Consider the following 17870-nt stretch of genomic DNA (forward strand, 5'->3'; position numbering starts at 1 on the left):
CAGAATACCATCTCTGAACGCACAACACATTGAACCTTGAAGCAGATGAGCTACAGCAGCAGAAGACCACACCGGGTGCCACTCCTGTCAGCTGAGAACAGGAAACTGCGGCTACAATTCGCACAGACTCACAATTGGACAATAGAAGATTGGAAAAACGTTGCCTGGTCTGATGAGTCTCAATTTCAGCTGCAACATTCAGATGGTAGGGTCAGAATTTAGCGTAAACATGAAAGCATGGATCCATCCTGCCTTATATCAACGGTTCAGGCTGGTGGTGTAATGGTGTGGGCAGGGCTTTTTTTCATCGGGAACGCAGGGAACACAGTTCCGGCACCTCCAGGACTGAATGTATGTAATGGCAAGGGGTGTTGGGGAGTGCTACGGGGTCTGTTGATACTGGCTGCTGGGGGATCCATTGTTGTGGGAGAGGACCTATTTTTGCAGTGGATCTATTATTGCTGGGGAGGTCTATTGTTGCTGAGAGGTCAGTTGTTGCTAGGAGGGATCTACTGTTTAGGGAGGGGCCTATTGTTGCTGGCTGCTGGAGGGTCTATTGATCAGAATCAGTATCAGGAGGGGAATCAGAATGGAATGTAAACAGAGAAGAAGCTGCAAAGCATGCTGGGAATCCAGGAAGTTGTGGAAAGAGATGGCCAGCAGACAGGTAGCACTCACAACATGAAAAATAAACCTATTGTTTGTATTACTATTACAACGCTGATGTTATAAAATGAAAGTGTGTGCTGTGACCACAGATCTCCCTAATGTTAACCACTTCTGGCCCGGCCTATAGCAGAATGATGGCCGGGTGGTGGTTCCGTTATCCTGACTCAAATTATCATACGACATCTTTCAGGATACCGGTGGTGCAGTGTATCAGTCTGACACACCGCAACTCCGATCTAGGTAAAGAGCCCCTGACAGAGGGTCTTTACCACGTGATCAGCTGTGTCCAATCACTGTGTAAACAGGAAAAGCCGTGAGTAGAGGAGAGCCGATCGGCTGCTCTCCTGACAGGGGGGTCTGCGTTGATTATCAACACAGCCCCCCCCCCCCAGGATGCCCACCCAGGACCAACAGGGATGCCACCAGGACCACCAGGGATGTCCACCATGGATGACCACCAGGTATGTCACCCATGACCACCAGGGATGCCACTCGGTGCCCATAAATTATGCCAATCAGTGCCCATCAGTAATGCCTGACAGTGCCTCCTTATCAGTGCCATCTATCAGTGTCCATCAGTGCCACCCATCAGTGTCGCCTATCAGTGCCCATTGGTCATCAGTGCCGCCTATCAGTGCTGAATATTAGTGCCCATCATCGGTGCCGCCTTATCAGTGCCTGTCAGTGCAGCCTCATCAGTGCCCATCAATGAAGTAGAAAACTTACTTATTTACACAATTTTAAAACAGAAACAAAGAAAAACTTTTTTTTCAAAATTGTCGGTCTTTTTTTATTTGTTTAGCAAAAAATAAACACCCCAGTGGTGATCAAATAACACCAAGAAAAGAAAGCTCTATTTGTGGGAACAAAATGATACAAATGTTGTTTGGGTACAGTGTTACATGACCGCGCAATTGTCATTTAAAAATCGACAACGGTGAAAGCTGAACATTGGCCTGGGCAGGAAGGGGGGGAAGTGCCCGGTATTGAAGTGGTTAAACATTAGGTTATGTTACAAGAGTTTCATGACCATATAAAAATCTAAGATGACAAGTGACATCACAGCTCCGTGAGATGAATTGTTTATTGCACGTTGGCAGTATGCTGATCTATGTATGACTGTACACGTGTGAAACTTGTAACAGCTTTTATATCACTCAGACGTGCAGACACTCCAGAATAGTGGAAGTCTCTGTGTGAAGTATTAGTCACCACAATCCCTATAGTGCAGGCAGTTTCCAGTATAGATAACGCTGTCAGTGTGCTGTCACACTTCCTTTTATGATGCAGCTCCTTCCTCTTCCTCACTATGCTATTCTGCTTGTTCAGTTGCAGTTTCTTCTACTACTGGAAATGTCCATTCTCCTATTGCACCTTAATAGCAATCTATATTTGTTAAAGATTTGATTCCATGGGCAGGTATGTTTCTGCGGTAATCTTTTTTGCCATTATAGGGCTAAAATAAGGGTTAAAGATAAAATCCAGGGGCTGTTCTGTCCACTGCAGGGCTGCTTTAATAGGACAAGACAGGCAAATGTGCTTCCATTAACAACAGTTGCGAAAGTATATTGACTGCCTGGCTTCTCTACTGTATGATGACTACTTTTCCTCCTCCTCCTCCCTGGTTGCTTATCGGAGGTGGAGAAAGGGGGGGTGGTATGTGTCTGTGCTGAGCTGTCAGAGGGGTAGGTATCTGGTGACACTCCTTCACAGGTAAACAGGTTAGGTCAGACCTCAGGACAAATGATTAGTACTTCTCACATGAACTGCATATTCGAAAATGGGTAGTTGTGTCAGCAGCAAAGCATGGTGAGACTCCAACGTTATTTCCGAATGACCTCCTTTTATTAGTTCTGTCTGTCTGTACAGTTTTATAGCTGCATTTGCTTAGGGCTGCCATGCTTCCTGCTTACCTTGCTTGCTATTGTGTATTGTATGTTATTGGTTCTGCGTACAGAAAATGAACAGTAAATAATGACTGAATAATGTGATTTAGTACTAAGCAGCTCTCCTTAATCTGTCTTTTTGCAGCACCCCAGAAGATATGCCTGCACAAGGCTCTCCTTTAGCACCCATGTTGCCCCCTTTGCCTGGTGATCAGACTGTGACGGACACTTCACCCACCCCTCCGGACACTGATGTTCAGACTCGTGAGAAGACAGAAGCTGTTTCTGACAGTTCATCAGACTACAGCCCAGGGGGAGCCACCTACAGCAACTTAGGTGAGAATCACCTGTACATCTTATGTAGTAGCATAGTAATACCCCAAGAATTATGCCCCGTACACACGACAGGATTTTCCAACAACAAATGTTTGATGGGAGCTTGTGTGTAGGCTCCATCGTTTTTTTTTTTTCCGTCGGAATTTCGGACAAACAAAATTTGAGATCTGGATCTCAAATTTTCCAACAACAAAATCCCGATCATGTGTACACAATTCCGACGCACAAAATTCCATGCATGCTCGGAATCAAGCAGAAGAGCCACACTGGCTATTGAACTTCATTTTTCTCGGCTCGTCGTACGTGTTGTACGTCACCGCTTTCTTGATGTTCAGAATTTCCGACAAGATTTGTGTGACCGTGTGTATGCAAGACAAGTTTGAGCCAACATCCGTCGGAAATAAATCCAGGATTTTGTTGTTGGAAAATCCTATCGTGTGTATAGGGCATAAGGAAATTATTTTCTACATATCTGCTCACTGGCATGTTGTCCATTACTGAGAGATCGTTACAGTGCACCAATCAATTTGTGATATGGCTAACAAAAGTCTACGAGACGGAATTGTTTTTGTTTTTTTTAGATACGGTTTACTTTGAAAGATATCTACACTGTTCACTGTCAGTGGATCATATCCCTTTTAAAACAATTCCATAGGCATAAAAATGTCTAGATGTCTAAAGCCCCATACACACGTGACGAATATCAGCTGAATATCAGTAGAAACCAGCTGAAATTTGGCTTGTGTGTATAGCTTCTTGTCCGACAAAAGTCGTTCTCACAACAGGCTTTTGTTTAACGGGCATGCTGTAAAACCAGCAGCCAGTCGCCATCTGATCAGCGCTTGCAGCCAATGGCGTGTTCTGGCAGTAGGGAGGTCTCCCTGTCAGAACACAATAGCACAGCGGGCAGATCGCTGCACTAACATTGCATAGTTAGTTCAGCAAGCTTCCTGCTGAGTTGAACAAAAATTATACTTAACATGTGTACCAGGCATATGATGAAATACGCAAAAAATATATAGAATATATATGGTATACCTCTGAGGATGTCATCAGTGATGTTTTGCAAATTTATAAAATACTCTATTAAAGTTGTGTCACATGTCATTTTTTTTTGTGATCTGCTAGGGAATGCAGACAATAAAAACCTGAAAAAGGTTTTAACCCTCTACAACTGTACTTAAAGCAGAGCTCCACCCAAAAGGGGAAGCTCCACTTATTTGCCTCCTCTGCCACATTTGACACCTTTCGTGGGGGTGGGGGGGGGAGCAGGTACCTGGTTTTGACAGGTATCTGCTTCCACTTCCGGTTGATCTCGCGGCAGCAAAGTCACTTGGAAGTTCGTCCCCCTCCTCCTTCGCCCGAGAGCCGATTGAAAAATCAGCTAGGGTGAAGACACCACTGGATCGAGGGACAAGTAAGTGTCCTGCTATAATAGAGTTTGTAGCTGCTGACTTTTACTTTTTTTCTGAGCCTGGAGATCCTCTTTAAAATCTTTTTTTTTTTTTTTTTTTTTTACTGTCTTCAACCCTGTTGGTGAGATTTCCTCAATTTTGCTGTTATTTTGACCACCATCACTAGGACAGGAATTGAAGGAAATCCTCAATTCAAGACACAAGTGTTCTATCCAAATCAAACAAAAAAAGCTTATTTGGAGTTCCACTTTAAATGATCAGTCCACCCAAAAGTAATATTTTAATTGTAGGTTGAGAATGGTGGGCGAGCCATCCCTTGGCTTCTTATATGTCTTGTATACTTCTACAGTGAGTTTCCCTGTCATAATTCCAGCCTGTCCATCTGGAGCTTTATGTGGTTCTAGCATCTCCTTTTGCATTTTCTATAGTATAAAAACATCAGCAAGGAGAGAAGAAGCCCCTCATAATGTTCACAGTAGGTGTGCAGACAACACAACTGAAGCACAGAAATCTCCCCAGCAGTAGAGGAAACTGAGTTTAATTCCCCAGCAACTACAAAAAACGCAATTATCCATTTTAGATTGATCTGATCTCTTAAATACACATTTGTAACCAAAGCTTTATCTGCTGGTTCAAATTTCAGTTGAAGCAATATAACAACCTACAACAGATAAAGCCAAGGAAGAATGTCAGTAATAACAAATGGGCTACACTGGCAGGGATCTCCAAACTACGGCCCTCCAGATGTTGCGGAACTACATGTCCCATGAGGCATTGTAAAACTCTGACATTCACAGACATGACTAGGCATGATGGGAATTGTAATTCCTTAACAACTGGAGGGCCATTGTTTGGAGATCCCTGGGCTACAGTATAAAAAAGACAAACAGGCACATCCCTATCAATACCTACAGTAATCTATTATAACAGTGTTCATACTGTAGAAATAAGCACCTAAGTTTAATGAACCTGTTGCCGCCTGCGTAACACATATGTGCGTCGGAAAAAGGGTGGACTTTAAAGCCTGCACAACACACATATGCGTCACTGGGAAGGCACTCCCGGCACAGAGACCAAGCTGTCAAAGACAGCTGTTGGTCCCTGCTATTCAATGGTAGCCTGCAGTACTGGTTCCCGATCATGTGACCACTGTGACAGCCAATCACAGTGGTCATATAATCGCTGATTCTTCCCGCCTCCTGGGACTCAGGACTTTTAAAAGGGATGCTGGGGTGGGTGCACATTTTATTAAAACAAGACTGTTTGGTGCAACTGTACTTTGACTGGCAGAGATCATTGTGGAATTTCTGGACATTGGCTGCATCTGATTGCAAGCTTAATCTTGATAGAAGCTAGCCTAAAGTGTTTGTAAACCATAAGGGCTTGTTCACATGCATAATGCGCTATCAAGTGCAATCACTGTTTGGATCACTTTTCAGAGGGCATTTGACAGGTGTCGAGGAAGAGATATGTTGCCTCCTTATTCAGGGGAATTATTCCCGCGCTATCAAATATGGGGGCGGCTGAGGGTGGAAAAGCTGCATGCGCTGATTTAGGTAAACAACTGACCTTTTGAGTGAATATGTAAATGGGTGGTGCTGCGCTAATCCTGAATACAAAAACCAATGCGGCTTAGGTGGTAGTCCTAACTTATATCACCAGAAAACTAAAACTAGTTCAGTGACTAATAGAGAGTGGTGCATATAATTGTTCTGGATGTAGATACCATAAAATGTGACAAAGATTAAAAAAATAAAACACACATATTGTGGAGTAAATGACCGTAATGTATAGCTGACTTAAAATCAATATTTGAAACACAATCCTATAATAAAGTGCAGAGTGATTGGAGCTGTGTACATCCACAGCTCAAAATTGACAGTGTGTAAGGTGCAAACAATCTGTGCAAAGTATAACCCCTATAAAGTGGGATAATGGTTTACTATACTTTACATAAAGTGCATAATGTGCAGAACATCATCAAAGATTAATACGATAAGTGTCCCAAAAATGGAAAAATGAAAAAAGAAAAAATGAAAAACAATGGAAAAAATAATAAAAAACTTTCACAAAACAAAAAAGTCCTTTAAAATTAAAATATGTGACAGCGACGTCCTAGCATGCACACGTTGCAATTAAAGTGCTATGGTGAATCACATCAGGTGCTTCTTCGTGTGCAGACATTAAAGTGGGTAATGGCCCCTTACCTTAAGGTAATAGGGCAAAAGCATGTAACCAAGAGAGCTTTTGTAGTATCCACCTGGGGGCTCCAGCGCGTCCCTCACCGACCTAGATCCTAGGATGGGGTTCCCTCAGATGTAGTGCGGGGGGGATGTAAAGGATGATAAAGCAGGAAGAGACCCAATAGTGTAATCCCGTTTGGTAAATAATACTTCTTTTTATTCAAAAATATAGGTACTCACATTTAAGATTTAAAAACAGCAGTTAAATCTGACGAGCGGCGAGCTCGTAAGCCTCTGATAGTGTATGCAGCCTGTCCCGTCCCTACGCGTGACGTCACACCATCCCCCGATGAAGTCACGTGTGGTGTGACGTCACACGTAGGGACGGGACAGGCTGCATACACTATCAGAGGCTTACAAGCTCGCCGCTCGTCGGATTTAACTGCTGTTTTTAAATCTTAAATGTGAGTACCTATATTTTTGAATAAAAAGAAGTATTATTTACCAAACGGGATTACACTATTGGGTCTCTTCCTGCTTTATCATCCTTTACATCCCCCCCGCACTACATCTGAGGGAACCCCATCCTAGGATCTAGGTCGGTGAGGGACGCGCTGGAGCTCCCAGGTGGATACTACAAAAGCTCTCTTGGTTACATGCTTTTGCCCTATTACCTTAAGGTAAGGGGCCATTACCCACTTTAGTGTCTGCACACGAAGAAGCACCTGATGTGATTCACCATAGCACTTTAATTGCAACGTGTGCATGCTAGGACGTTGCTGTCACATATTTTAATTTTAAAGGACTTTTTTGTTTTGTGAAAGTTTTTTATTATTTTTTCCATTGTTTTTCATTTTTTCTTTTTTCATTTTTCCATTTTTGGGACACTTATCGTATTAATCTTTGATGATGTTCTGCACATTATGCACTTTATGTAAAGTATAGTAAACCATTATCCCACTTTATAGGGGTTATACTTTGCACAGATTGTTTGCACCTTACACACTGTCAATTTTGAGCTGTGGATGTACACAGCTCCAATCACTCTGCACTTTATTATAGGATTGTGTTTCAAATATTGATTTTAAGTCAGCTATACATTACGGTCATTTACTCCACAATATGTGTGTTTTATTTTTTTAATCTTTGTCACATTTTATGGTATCTACATCCAGAACAATTATATGCACCACTCTCTTTTAGTCACTGAACTAGTTTTAGTTTTCTGGTGATATAAGTTAGGACTACCACCTAAGCCACATTGGTTTTTGTATTCAGGATTAGCGCAGCACCACCCATTTACATATGTTGCCTCCTTAATCACTTGCCAACCGCCGCACGCCAATGTACGTCCAAAGTTTGGCGGCGGATATCATTGTTATGGCAGCAGCTAGCTGCCATAACCCCGGGATCCCCGTTTTCGTGCGGCGGTCGGCTTTCAGATAAAAGTGGTCTCTGCAGCGGATTCGCCGCAAGATCACTTTTATCGGTGGCGGGAGAGGGCCCACCTCCCGCCACGATCTGGTGCCCTCCGTCGCTTACCGGAGGGCCATTGCCGCAGTGTGTGTACAGCAATGAGCGGCTGGATGTCTGTGTCCAGAGGGCAGTAAACTGTGGCGCTTTTTTGCTACCTTTTTGTTCTGGTAAATAAAACACCAAAGGGTTTAAATTACCTGCTGATCTGTTAGGAATTCAGTGAGCTCCCAACTTCCCAACCTCTGTGAACTACAGAACACATCCCTCCATGTTATGGAGATGGGAAGAGGGGAAGGGGTTGTTCTGCAGTCCTAACTCTATTCCTGTCCTAGCTTGACAACGGTGTTTCTCCATAGATACAGTACAGTGAGTTAGGCAGGCCATATAGTAATCGTTTTTTTTTTTTTTTCTCTCAACCAGCAGGTTGAAAGAAAAAAATGACCTGAGTTCCCTTATCCACATATTCAAAGTAAATGGGGGAATCACTCCAGCTAAGTTATTGCATTCTGATAGCCGTGAGGCTTACCTGCTGTCAGAATACATTGTTGCTGGAGTAAAAAAACAGACAGGCTGGTTGTACAGAAGTCAATCGGTAGATCAATGTTTGTACAACCAGCCTGCCCATACATGGATTAAAATTTGTCCGATCCCTGCTGAACCAGCCGAATGTTAATGGCCGCCTTAAGTATTGTCACTCTAGAACAGAAAGTGTATTAATGGCGGAATCACCCTTTGAAAAAAAAAGGGTGGAGAACCTGAACAAAAACTAATTAAAGCTGGTTATACACAAATACACAAATCAATGTTCAGCTGGTTCAGCAGAGGCCAGCCAAATTTCAGTCAGTGTGTGGCAGTCGCTGCCTCTGTCGAAGATACATGTTAGAAAGCTTTTCTTGATCAATATTTGCAGGCAATCCATTGCAGCCACTGATCACTGCGGGTACAGCTGTCAGAATACAGTGTCCTGGTGGGAGGGGGGAATTCCTCCATCCCCCTTATTTGTATGGATGGAGGAATCTGTTTAGATTAATGCTGCCACTAAGGACTAGTAAACTGCAATGAATTACCTTTACCAATGAATTGGGATTCTTTATTGAAGGTGTAAATAATTAACGGTTCCAAAATAATGGTACATTTCGGTGCTATTGTATATAGCAGTGTGTTGTTGTTGTTGTTTTTTTCATTCATTAAGCCATTAATTTAGTTTTTAATTATTTTTATAAATAGTGTTTTGTTTTTTTTAATTGTTCACACTTTGGATTTAGTAAATTAATGCACTGTTACTATAGACTACATTAGGTATTTAGGGGAGGCGCAGTAGGTCCCTAGTAGCAATTTTTTATATAGTATTTAATATGGCAATATTCAGGACTAGAATATCACTTGTAATCTATAGAGTTGTTTATTGTACTAGATTCTTTATAATGAACAATGATAAACACAGGAATGGTGATACACATTAGTAGATCTTATAGTCTAGTATTTTCTGCTCACAGGTCATTCTCGGGCAAATATGATCCCATACAAGCAGCCTCGGCAGATTCGTGGTGGAAGCCCTCCTGAAGAACCAGAGTCACTTCTTTCTCCTCCTCCCCTTCCAAAGAAGAGTCAGACACCGCGACAGTGCACAACGGACAGGACACCTGGGACAGTACTAAACCTGGCCAATCCCACGTATGATACAGAGCGCAGCTGGGAGGTTGGTGGAAATGAGTCAGGAGATTCTATGGAAAAACCCAAGAGTTCAGGGGGAAGGATCGCAGAGCTACAAGCTGAGGCCCTTCGTCGGTTCTTTGCCCGTTGTGAGGACATCTTCATGGCAGGACAAAGAGAACCAGTCAGCTTTGGATTGGAAAGTTGGCCGGATTTCCGACTAGCTGGTAACACACCTTGTTGCCAGGCTGGAGATGCTGTATATTACCGGGCGTCATATGCTCGGGACCCTGGGAATCTCTTTGCTGTAAAGGTAAGTCAGTTTATGATGGTATTTTAAACAATATCAGATGACACTGTAGTGTGTTACATTCCTGTAAATGGAAGGCAAACACATATTAGTTTGCATTCTCTAAGCTTTCTCTAGCAATGTAATTATTTCTCCAGTGTGAAAAGCATGCTAGTTAGAGTATGTGTCACTGCCCAGCCAGCTGGGTACAAAATGACTAGCACTTAAAAGATAAGTTCACTTTCAAAAAAAAAAAAAGCAAAATTTTTTTTTCAGGTAAAAAAAATGTGCATTTACAATTTTTTTGGTAGGAGCCTGGAAAGCATTGCATCCGCGATCAGCAGAGCGCTGGTGCCATGCAGGTCTCCTGCAGACTGTCAGTGTAAGTTGTCTACCTGTACATCGTACTGGCAAGCAGTTTCACACTGGCAGGAAGAATTAATTAACTACCAGAACACTCAAGAGCACTGTGGTAAGTCATTGAGAACTACAAGCCGACAGCCACAAAGGCTGTCGGTATTTGTCATTTTCACATTCACAGAACTCTCTGAATGAATGACACGGCCGGGTGGGCAAAGCCACGTTTTTTAAAATTGTGTAGGCTGCATGGTAAGGCTGCATTCATGGCAATGGTGAGGCTGCAGATAGGCACTGATTAGGCGGCATTGATGGACACTGACCCTTATTTTGCTTCACAGTTCTTTATTTATTTAAATGGGGAGGTTGCATTCATGGCAATGCTGAGGTTGCATTAAGGGCAATGGTGGGGCTGCATTCATGGCAATGGTGAGGCTGCATTCATGGCAATGGTGAGGCTGCATTCATGGCAATGCTGAGGTTGCATTAAGGGCAATGGTGGGGCTGCATTCATGGCAATGGTGAGGCTGCATTCATGGCAATGGTGAGGCTGCATTCATGGCAATGGTGAGGCTGCATTCATGGCAATGGAAATGCTGCATTCATGGCAATGGAGAGGCTGCATTCATGGCAATGGAAATGCTGCATTCATGGCAATGGAGATGCTGCATTCATGGCAATGGAGAGGCTGCATTCATGGCAATGGTGAGGCTGCATTCATGACAATGGTGAGGCTGCATTCATGGTAATGGTGAGGCTGCATTCATGGGCTGCCATTGGACAACTGTTCTGTCGATCATAGGAGGCGGGACTTTGTATTAAAGAGGCTACCATGTAAACAGGAGATTCTCCTGTATGTAATCTGTCTACACTCATCCCGCCCCCATCCCTGTCCCCTCCGAGGCTATAGATGGGCATCGATCAGGCTGCACTGATGGCAATGGTGAGGCTGCATTCAGAGGCTGCATTCATGGCAATGGTAAGGCTGCATTCATGGCAGTGGTGATGCTGCAGATGGACATTGATTAGGCTGCATTGATGTCCACTGACCCTTATTTTTCTTCACAGTTCTTTATTTATTTAAATAGTGAGGTTGCATTCATGGCGATGTTGAGGCGGCATTCATGGCAATGGTGAGGCTGCATTTATGGCAATGGTGAGGCTGCAGATGGGCACTGATTAGTAGGGTTGCACCGATACCACTTTTTTAAGACCGAAGACAAGTACCAAGTACTTGCCGATACCGGATACCAGTACTTTTTTTTTATGTGACGGTGGCACTAATATGCAGTACTGATGACACGTGGACTGTGTCAGTAGTTTTTTATTTTTATTTTTTTACAATTTTATTTTTTACAATTCTTTACAATTTTTATTTATTTTTATTTTTTTTTACAATGCTTTTTTTTGGGGGGGGGGGGAGTGGACGGTGTCAATGTGTTTTTTATTTTATTTTAAATTATTGTTACAATTTTACATTTTAAACATTTATTTATTACAATTCTTTATTTTTTTTATTTTTTTATCAGCCCTGTGGGGGGGCTTTGGTGAGATATCAGGGGTCTTAACAGACCCCTGACATCTCCCGTTTGAGAAACAGAAAGGGACTGGGGACAGAGATTACCCAGTCCCTTTCTCAGCAGCCTCAGCTGCACTGGAGATGAATGGACAGGAGACAGAGGATCCTCTCCATTCATAAACTGAAGTATCGTAAACAGAGTTTACAATGCTCAGTTATGAATGGACACAGTCAGTTATCACTGACTCTGTTCATTTGGAATAGGATGGAGCCGACAGATTTACTGGCTCCTTCCTCCGCTCTCCATCCTGAAAGATTGACACAGAGGGGGACAGGAGCGGAATACACGGATGGGGGACTGGAGCAGAATACACGGAGGGGGGACCAGAGCGGAATACACAGAGGGGGGACCGGAGCGAAGTACTAGGAGGGGGGACAGGAGCAGTGTATACAGAGGGGGGACAGGAGCGGAGTACACGGAGGGGGACCAGAGGAGCCTGGAGGAGGATACAGAAGGGGGACTGGAGGAGTATACAGGGACAGTCAGGGGGTGATTGGTGCGGCGGTGGGGGGAAGTTACAAGCACCGATCTCCCTGTATAGATTTCAGTAAAGCAGCTGGAAGCCGCGGAGGGGAGAGGAGGAGAAGCGGCTGTCAGCTACTTTATTGAAATCTATGCAGGGGGGATCGGTGCTTGTAACTCCACCACTGCACCAATCACCCCCTGACTGTCCAGGTATCGGATAAAGCATCTGAGCATTTGCCCAAGTACAAGTACTCGGGCAAATCCTCGGTATCGGCACGGATACAGATACTAGTAACGGTATCAGTGCAACCCTACTGATTAGGCTGCATTGATGGGCACTGACCCTTATTTTGCATCACAGTTCTTTATTTAAAATTTACATTTTTTCCTGGACCTCCCCTTAAAGTGAAGGTGCGTGTTATACGCCTGTGTGTGTTATAGGCCGGTAAATACGGTATATCCAAATAAAACGCCCAAGCTCATCCTAAGTCCTGAGCGGCGTTCGGGGATTTGTTGGGGCCACAAAAGATATATATATATATATATATATATATATACATATATATAATAACATGCCCAAGCTCATCTCTTTACCACACGCAGGCACAAAGGCAAGAGAATTCTTGTTGGGCAGTGTATTAGTGCTCGGATGAACACACTTAGACCGAATTTTAATGGTTCAAAGAATGTCAGGTAAAATGGTCGGCCCTGATGCATGTTCACTTCATCAAATCTTGCCCTCTTTGAAAAAAGTTTTGACACCCCTGATATATACAGTACAGTATGAACTGTTTGTTGTATTTTAACTTTGTATTAAGCTGTTAAATGAGAGTTCTAAAGTGTGCTACTGCATCTATAAAGTGAATTAAAATCTTCTGTACTATATTCTGATGTTTAATTTCTTTCTGTTTTTAAGTTAGGACTAGGGAAGAAATTTTTCAGCTTCCAAACCTGCCGTATATACTCGAGTATAGGCCGACCCGAATATAAGCCGGGGCACCTAATTTTACCACAAAAAACTGGGAAAACGTATTGACTCCAGTATAAGCCTATGGTGTCCATCTGCATGCCTCACTGTGCCTCACTTTGCCTCACTGTGTCCATGTGCGTGCCTCACTGTGTCCATGCCTCACTGTGTCCATGCCTCACTGTGCCCATGCCTCACTGTGCCCATTCTCCCTACCTGATCTCCGGCGCTGTGTCCGTCTGCAGTCTTACGATCTCCCGGCGCTGTGACATGCATGCAGTCAGTGTAGTCGGCGGCCAGTGTAACAAAGCCCCGCCCCCGCCTCCTCCTCATCCCTCGTCCATGACGTAACACTGATTCAGTTCTTCAAAGCAGTGAGTCAGTGTCCAGCCTATCACAGGCGAGGATAAGGCAGAGGCGGCGCTTTGTTACACTGCACGGCCGTCTCACTGTGCCCATTCTCCCGACCTGATCTCCGGTGCTGTGTCCATCTGCAGCCTTACAATCTCCCGGCGCTGTGACGTGCATGCATACAGTCAGTCTAGTCGGCAGCCAGTATAACAAAGCCCCACCTCCTCCTCGTCCCTCGTCCGTGACGGAACACTGATTAAGTTCTTCAAAGCAGTGAGTCAGTGTCCCGCCTATCACAGGCGAGGAGGAGGGGGAGGCGGCAATTTGTTACACTGCACGACCGTCGACTACACTGATGTCACAGCGCCGGGAGATCAGGCGCACGAGGCTGCAGATGGACACAGACTTGAGTATAAGTCGAGAGGGGCATTTTCAGCACAAAAAAATGTGCTGAAAAACTCAGCTTATACTCGAGTATATACGGTAATCAATAATACAGATATAAAGAAGAGCTGATGTTCAAATAAAAAGGCATGAATTTGTTTTCATAGCCGCACATTTCTTAACTATAGTTAGCATACCCATAAATGAATCATTAAATAGCATCATATTCTGGAACCATATTCAGTTACACTGATGTTAAGCAGTTTGCTGCCAATGCCTCTCTTTATTTCATGCATTGTTTTTTATTCCCAGATCTGCCGCAGCAAGTCTAAGCAAGCCCAGAGGGAATATTACCATTGCCTGGCAGTACGGCAAGGCCTCACAGAACATTTCAACATCCAGCAGGATTGTGGGCAATTTTTGGCTGAAGTACCAGCTCGCTTGTTGCCTTGGGAGGATCCGAATGTATCAGAAGAAGAGGAGGAGGATGAAGAAAAGGATGGGGAAACTGTAGAATTATCCACAGAAAGAAAGGAGGCCCTAGGCAGGAACCAGAAGTGTTCTTCTTCTTTATCTAATCAAGGGTCACTGGGTAAAAGGAGAAGTCGGGTGGTGGTGATTACACGAGAACCCCCTAGACAGACACTTGCAGAGTTTGTAAGGGAGGGAGAGTTCCAGCACCGCAGGGATCCAGAGATGTATGAACGACAAGTGTGCTTACTGCTGCTTCAGTTGTGTGGGGCGCTGGAGCATTTAAAAGCGCAGGGAATAACACACTGTGACCTTCGACTAGACAACCTTTTGCTTGCTAGCTGCCGCCCTGGTGACACAAAGTGTAGCTGCTGCCGTAAGTCTGCTACAGAGGAGCAAAACGAGCACCCCAAGGACAAAGGTCCCTCTGAACAGAGAGCTTTTCCATCATGTGCTGGTCGACTGCTCCTCACCAACTTTAGCCAGGCTAAGCTGAAGAGCCAGAGTGTTTGGCGACCACAGGGCTTGGGTGATCCATCACGGATGGCTCCAGAGATTGTGGGAGCAACACAATACAGAAGGAGCGATGAGTTCCAGACTGGAATCCTCATTTATGAGATGTTGCACTTAGCTAACCCCTTCCTAGATGGGGGCTTGAAGGAGCGGGATTATGGACCTTGTGATTTGCCAGCTGTGCCACGTCGCTCTCCTTACTCACGTGGTCTAGGACGACTTGCAGGACTTCTTTTGCAGCATAGCCCTTCAGATCGGTTACAGGTGGGACAAGCCAAGGCAGCACTTCGCTGCTTAATTTGGGGGCCGCGGGATGATGTGCTGCAAGGACCAGGATCTCTACATAATTGGTTAGAGGTGAAGAGGACATTGCTCCTAATAAAACTGGCAGAGCGAGCTCTTGAAAGAGAAGGTGGAGTGACTCTCGAAGACTGGTTGTGCTGTCAGTACCTGGCATTCGGCACAGCCCAGGGACTAGCACAGACTCTACGGCTACTGGAACAAAACTGAGGGCCATTATTGTGTCCAAATCCTCCATGGTCTGTGTGCAATAGCTGGGAATTCCCGCAAAGGCTCCGTTTAAGAAGCTTGAACGTCCAGTGTTATATACCACTTCCTTCCTGCACAGTCAGGCAGATACCTGCACAAAAAAGATAGGAGCAAATACTTTCTCAGATTCGCTAAATTATGTTTTTACAGTTTTCACTCTAACAATAAGCATACGTAAAATGCAGAATAGTTTATTATGCCAGCACATAATACACTGCTAATCTCCCTTTAGTCATGGAACCAATTAATTGTTAATCCTGTACTCCCATTTTGGAAAGTTTTGGAATCAGTTCTAAGCTGGTATTCTATCAAGGAAGCACAGTAACATACAAAATCCATATTATTAGAAATGCTTTATGTACCTTCATTTCTATTCTTTATGTAGAAGGAGCCCACAAGCTCTGTCTTCAGTAAATAGAAAACGATGTTCGCTGCTACTGCTTTTGTTCAATGTACAGCTTGGCACCAGACATAAACGCACAAATGACTTTCATGTAATTTATTTGTAATAATTTGCACTTGAAGTAAGCTGTGATTGCCTACATATTTATTTTGCTTTCTACAGTGCTATTGGCACTGCTTTGTGACTCTAGTAAACAAAGAGTTGTCACGAATGTATTGTAGTCATGCTAGGCAAACCTTTTTTTATTTACCAACTTTAAAACACACACATTCTGCAATAATAAATCACCCATTGCTGATGATACATGCTTAGTCACAAGGGAAGCACACAGGTCCACTTTCTCACTCACTAACAAGATAGGAATGTACACAGTATAGCTCATGCCTGGACTTACATAAGACTTGCTATGCTAGAAGAACAGCTAAGATCTGCCCGGCTGTGCAGGGAGAGATTACCAGAAATAGTATTAATATGAATTGTTTTAATCTGAATGCTTTTAATACCATAAATCCATATTTATATTTATATACAGCCACACATGCAGTATCTATAATGAACCACACCCATAGTGTTACAATTCATATATGTACGCATATATACACATGAAGACAGAAGTGTCCTTTGATGCTTCAAATTCCTACTTTAATGGGTAGTGGGTTACTCTTTACTTTTCAGTGCTACAAGGCATTTAGTGTTATCAGGTCCAAAGTGCCTCACTGTGTAAGAGAGAACTCCACTTCTCATTACATCTTTTGCTGTAGGGGCTGATGGGAGCAGGTACACTTATCACTTGTAAGTGCCCTATGTTCTCATCACTCCTTTCTTTCATTTTTCTTGTGGTACTTTTCCCCCCTTTAAATGCTGATGTTCCTACTATTACTGTGTTAATAAACCTCTTTTATGGGATTGCTGGTAGTGTTTGTATGCTTGGGAAACAGAGGCTCAAAGCTGAATATATATATATATATATATATTTTTTTTTTTTTTTTTAATTTTTTTTTCTTCTTCTCTGGATCCTCTCTCCCTCCCTTATCAACATGGTAATGATTCTTATAAAATAATACCATTCATTTTATTTATTATTACAGGTACTTATAAAACACCGTCAACTTATGCATCACTTTACATATTTATTGTACATTCACATCAGTCCCTGCCTTCAAGGAGCTTACAATCTAAGGTCCTAATTCCCATTCATGCATACACATACTAGGGCCAATTTAGACAGGAGCCAGTGAACCTCCCAGCATGTCTTTGGAGTGTGGGAGGAAACCGGAGTAAACCCACTCAGGCACAGGAAAACATGCAAACTCCATGCAGGTAGTGCTGTGGTTGGGATTCAAACCAACAACCCTACTGCTGCTAGGATAACTTGCCCCAAATGTGTGAAAGTGTTGAATTGTAAGTCTGTTAACTTGCTGCACATTGTCACTTTTCCAACTTGTAGCAAATTTTCATGGCAAGTCTCTTGCAAGAGAAAAGTTGCAGTGGTGAGACTACAGCAAGAGCCCTGCAAGTCACAGTGACCCCTGTGGTGGGATGACTATTGCACAACGTAACTAAAACAGAACTCGCTACAATTGTGCAACAAACCTGTGAAGCCTGGCAAATCTAGCAATAGCTTAGCAAATCATTTTCAAACTTGCAGATTAATTGCTTGCTATCTGGAAACTAACCACTTAGCCACTGTGCTGCCTAATCCTTTTTCATTACATGCTCAATTTAAAGTGAGGAGCTTGTTGACATTAACCACTTCCCGCCCATAGGCTGTCATATGACGTCCTGGACTTTGAGTGGGGATATCTGAATGATGCCTGCAGCTACAGGCATCATCCAGATATAATCTTTTTCAGCCAGCGATTCTGTGCACCGTAAGAACAATCATAGCGGCAGTTCAGTCACTTGATTGTTCTTACAGGTGGC

At 43.5% G+C, this 17870-nt stretch overlaps 1 protein-coding gene across 4 annotated transcripts in view; it reads left to right on the forward strand.

Annotated features, from left to right (window-relative positions):
* Nucleotides 1-16853, forward strand: part of PEAK1 (pseudopodium enriched atypical kinase 1) — a 124234-nt gene extending 107381 nt beyond the window's left edge. For all 4 annotated transcript variants that reach the window (XM_073619054.1, XM_073619055.1, XM_073619052.1 and 1 more), the window contains 3 exons: nucleotides 2701-2891; nucleotides 9462-9931; nucleotides 14324-16853. In XM_073619054.1, coding sequence (XP_073475155.1) covers nucleotides 2701-2891; nucleotides 9462-9931; nucleotides 14324-15505 — 1843 coding nt within the window. In that variant the 3' untranslated portion in view covers nucleotides 15506-16853. The remainder of the gene's footprint in view (nucleotides 1-2700; nucleotides 2892-9461; nucleotides 9932-14323) is intronic.
* The last annotated feature ends 1017 nt before the right edge of the window (nucleotides 16854-17870 follow it).

Source organism: Aquarana catesbeiana, linkage group LG03, assembly GCF_042186555.1.
Source record: "Aquarana catesbeiana isolate 2022-GZ linkage group LG03, ASM4218655v1, whole genome shotgun sequence".
In the NCBI taxonomy this organism is placed as follows: domain Eukaryota; kingdom Metazoa; phylum Chordata; class Amphibia; order Anura; family Ranidae; genus Aquarana; species Aquarana catesbeiana.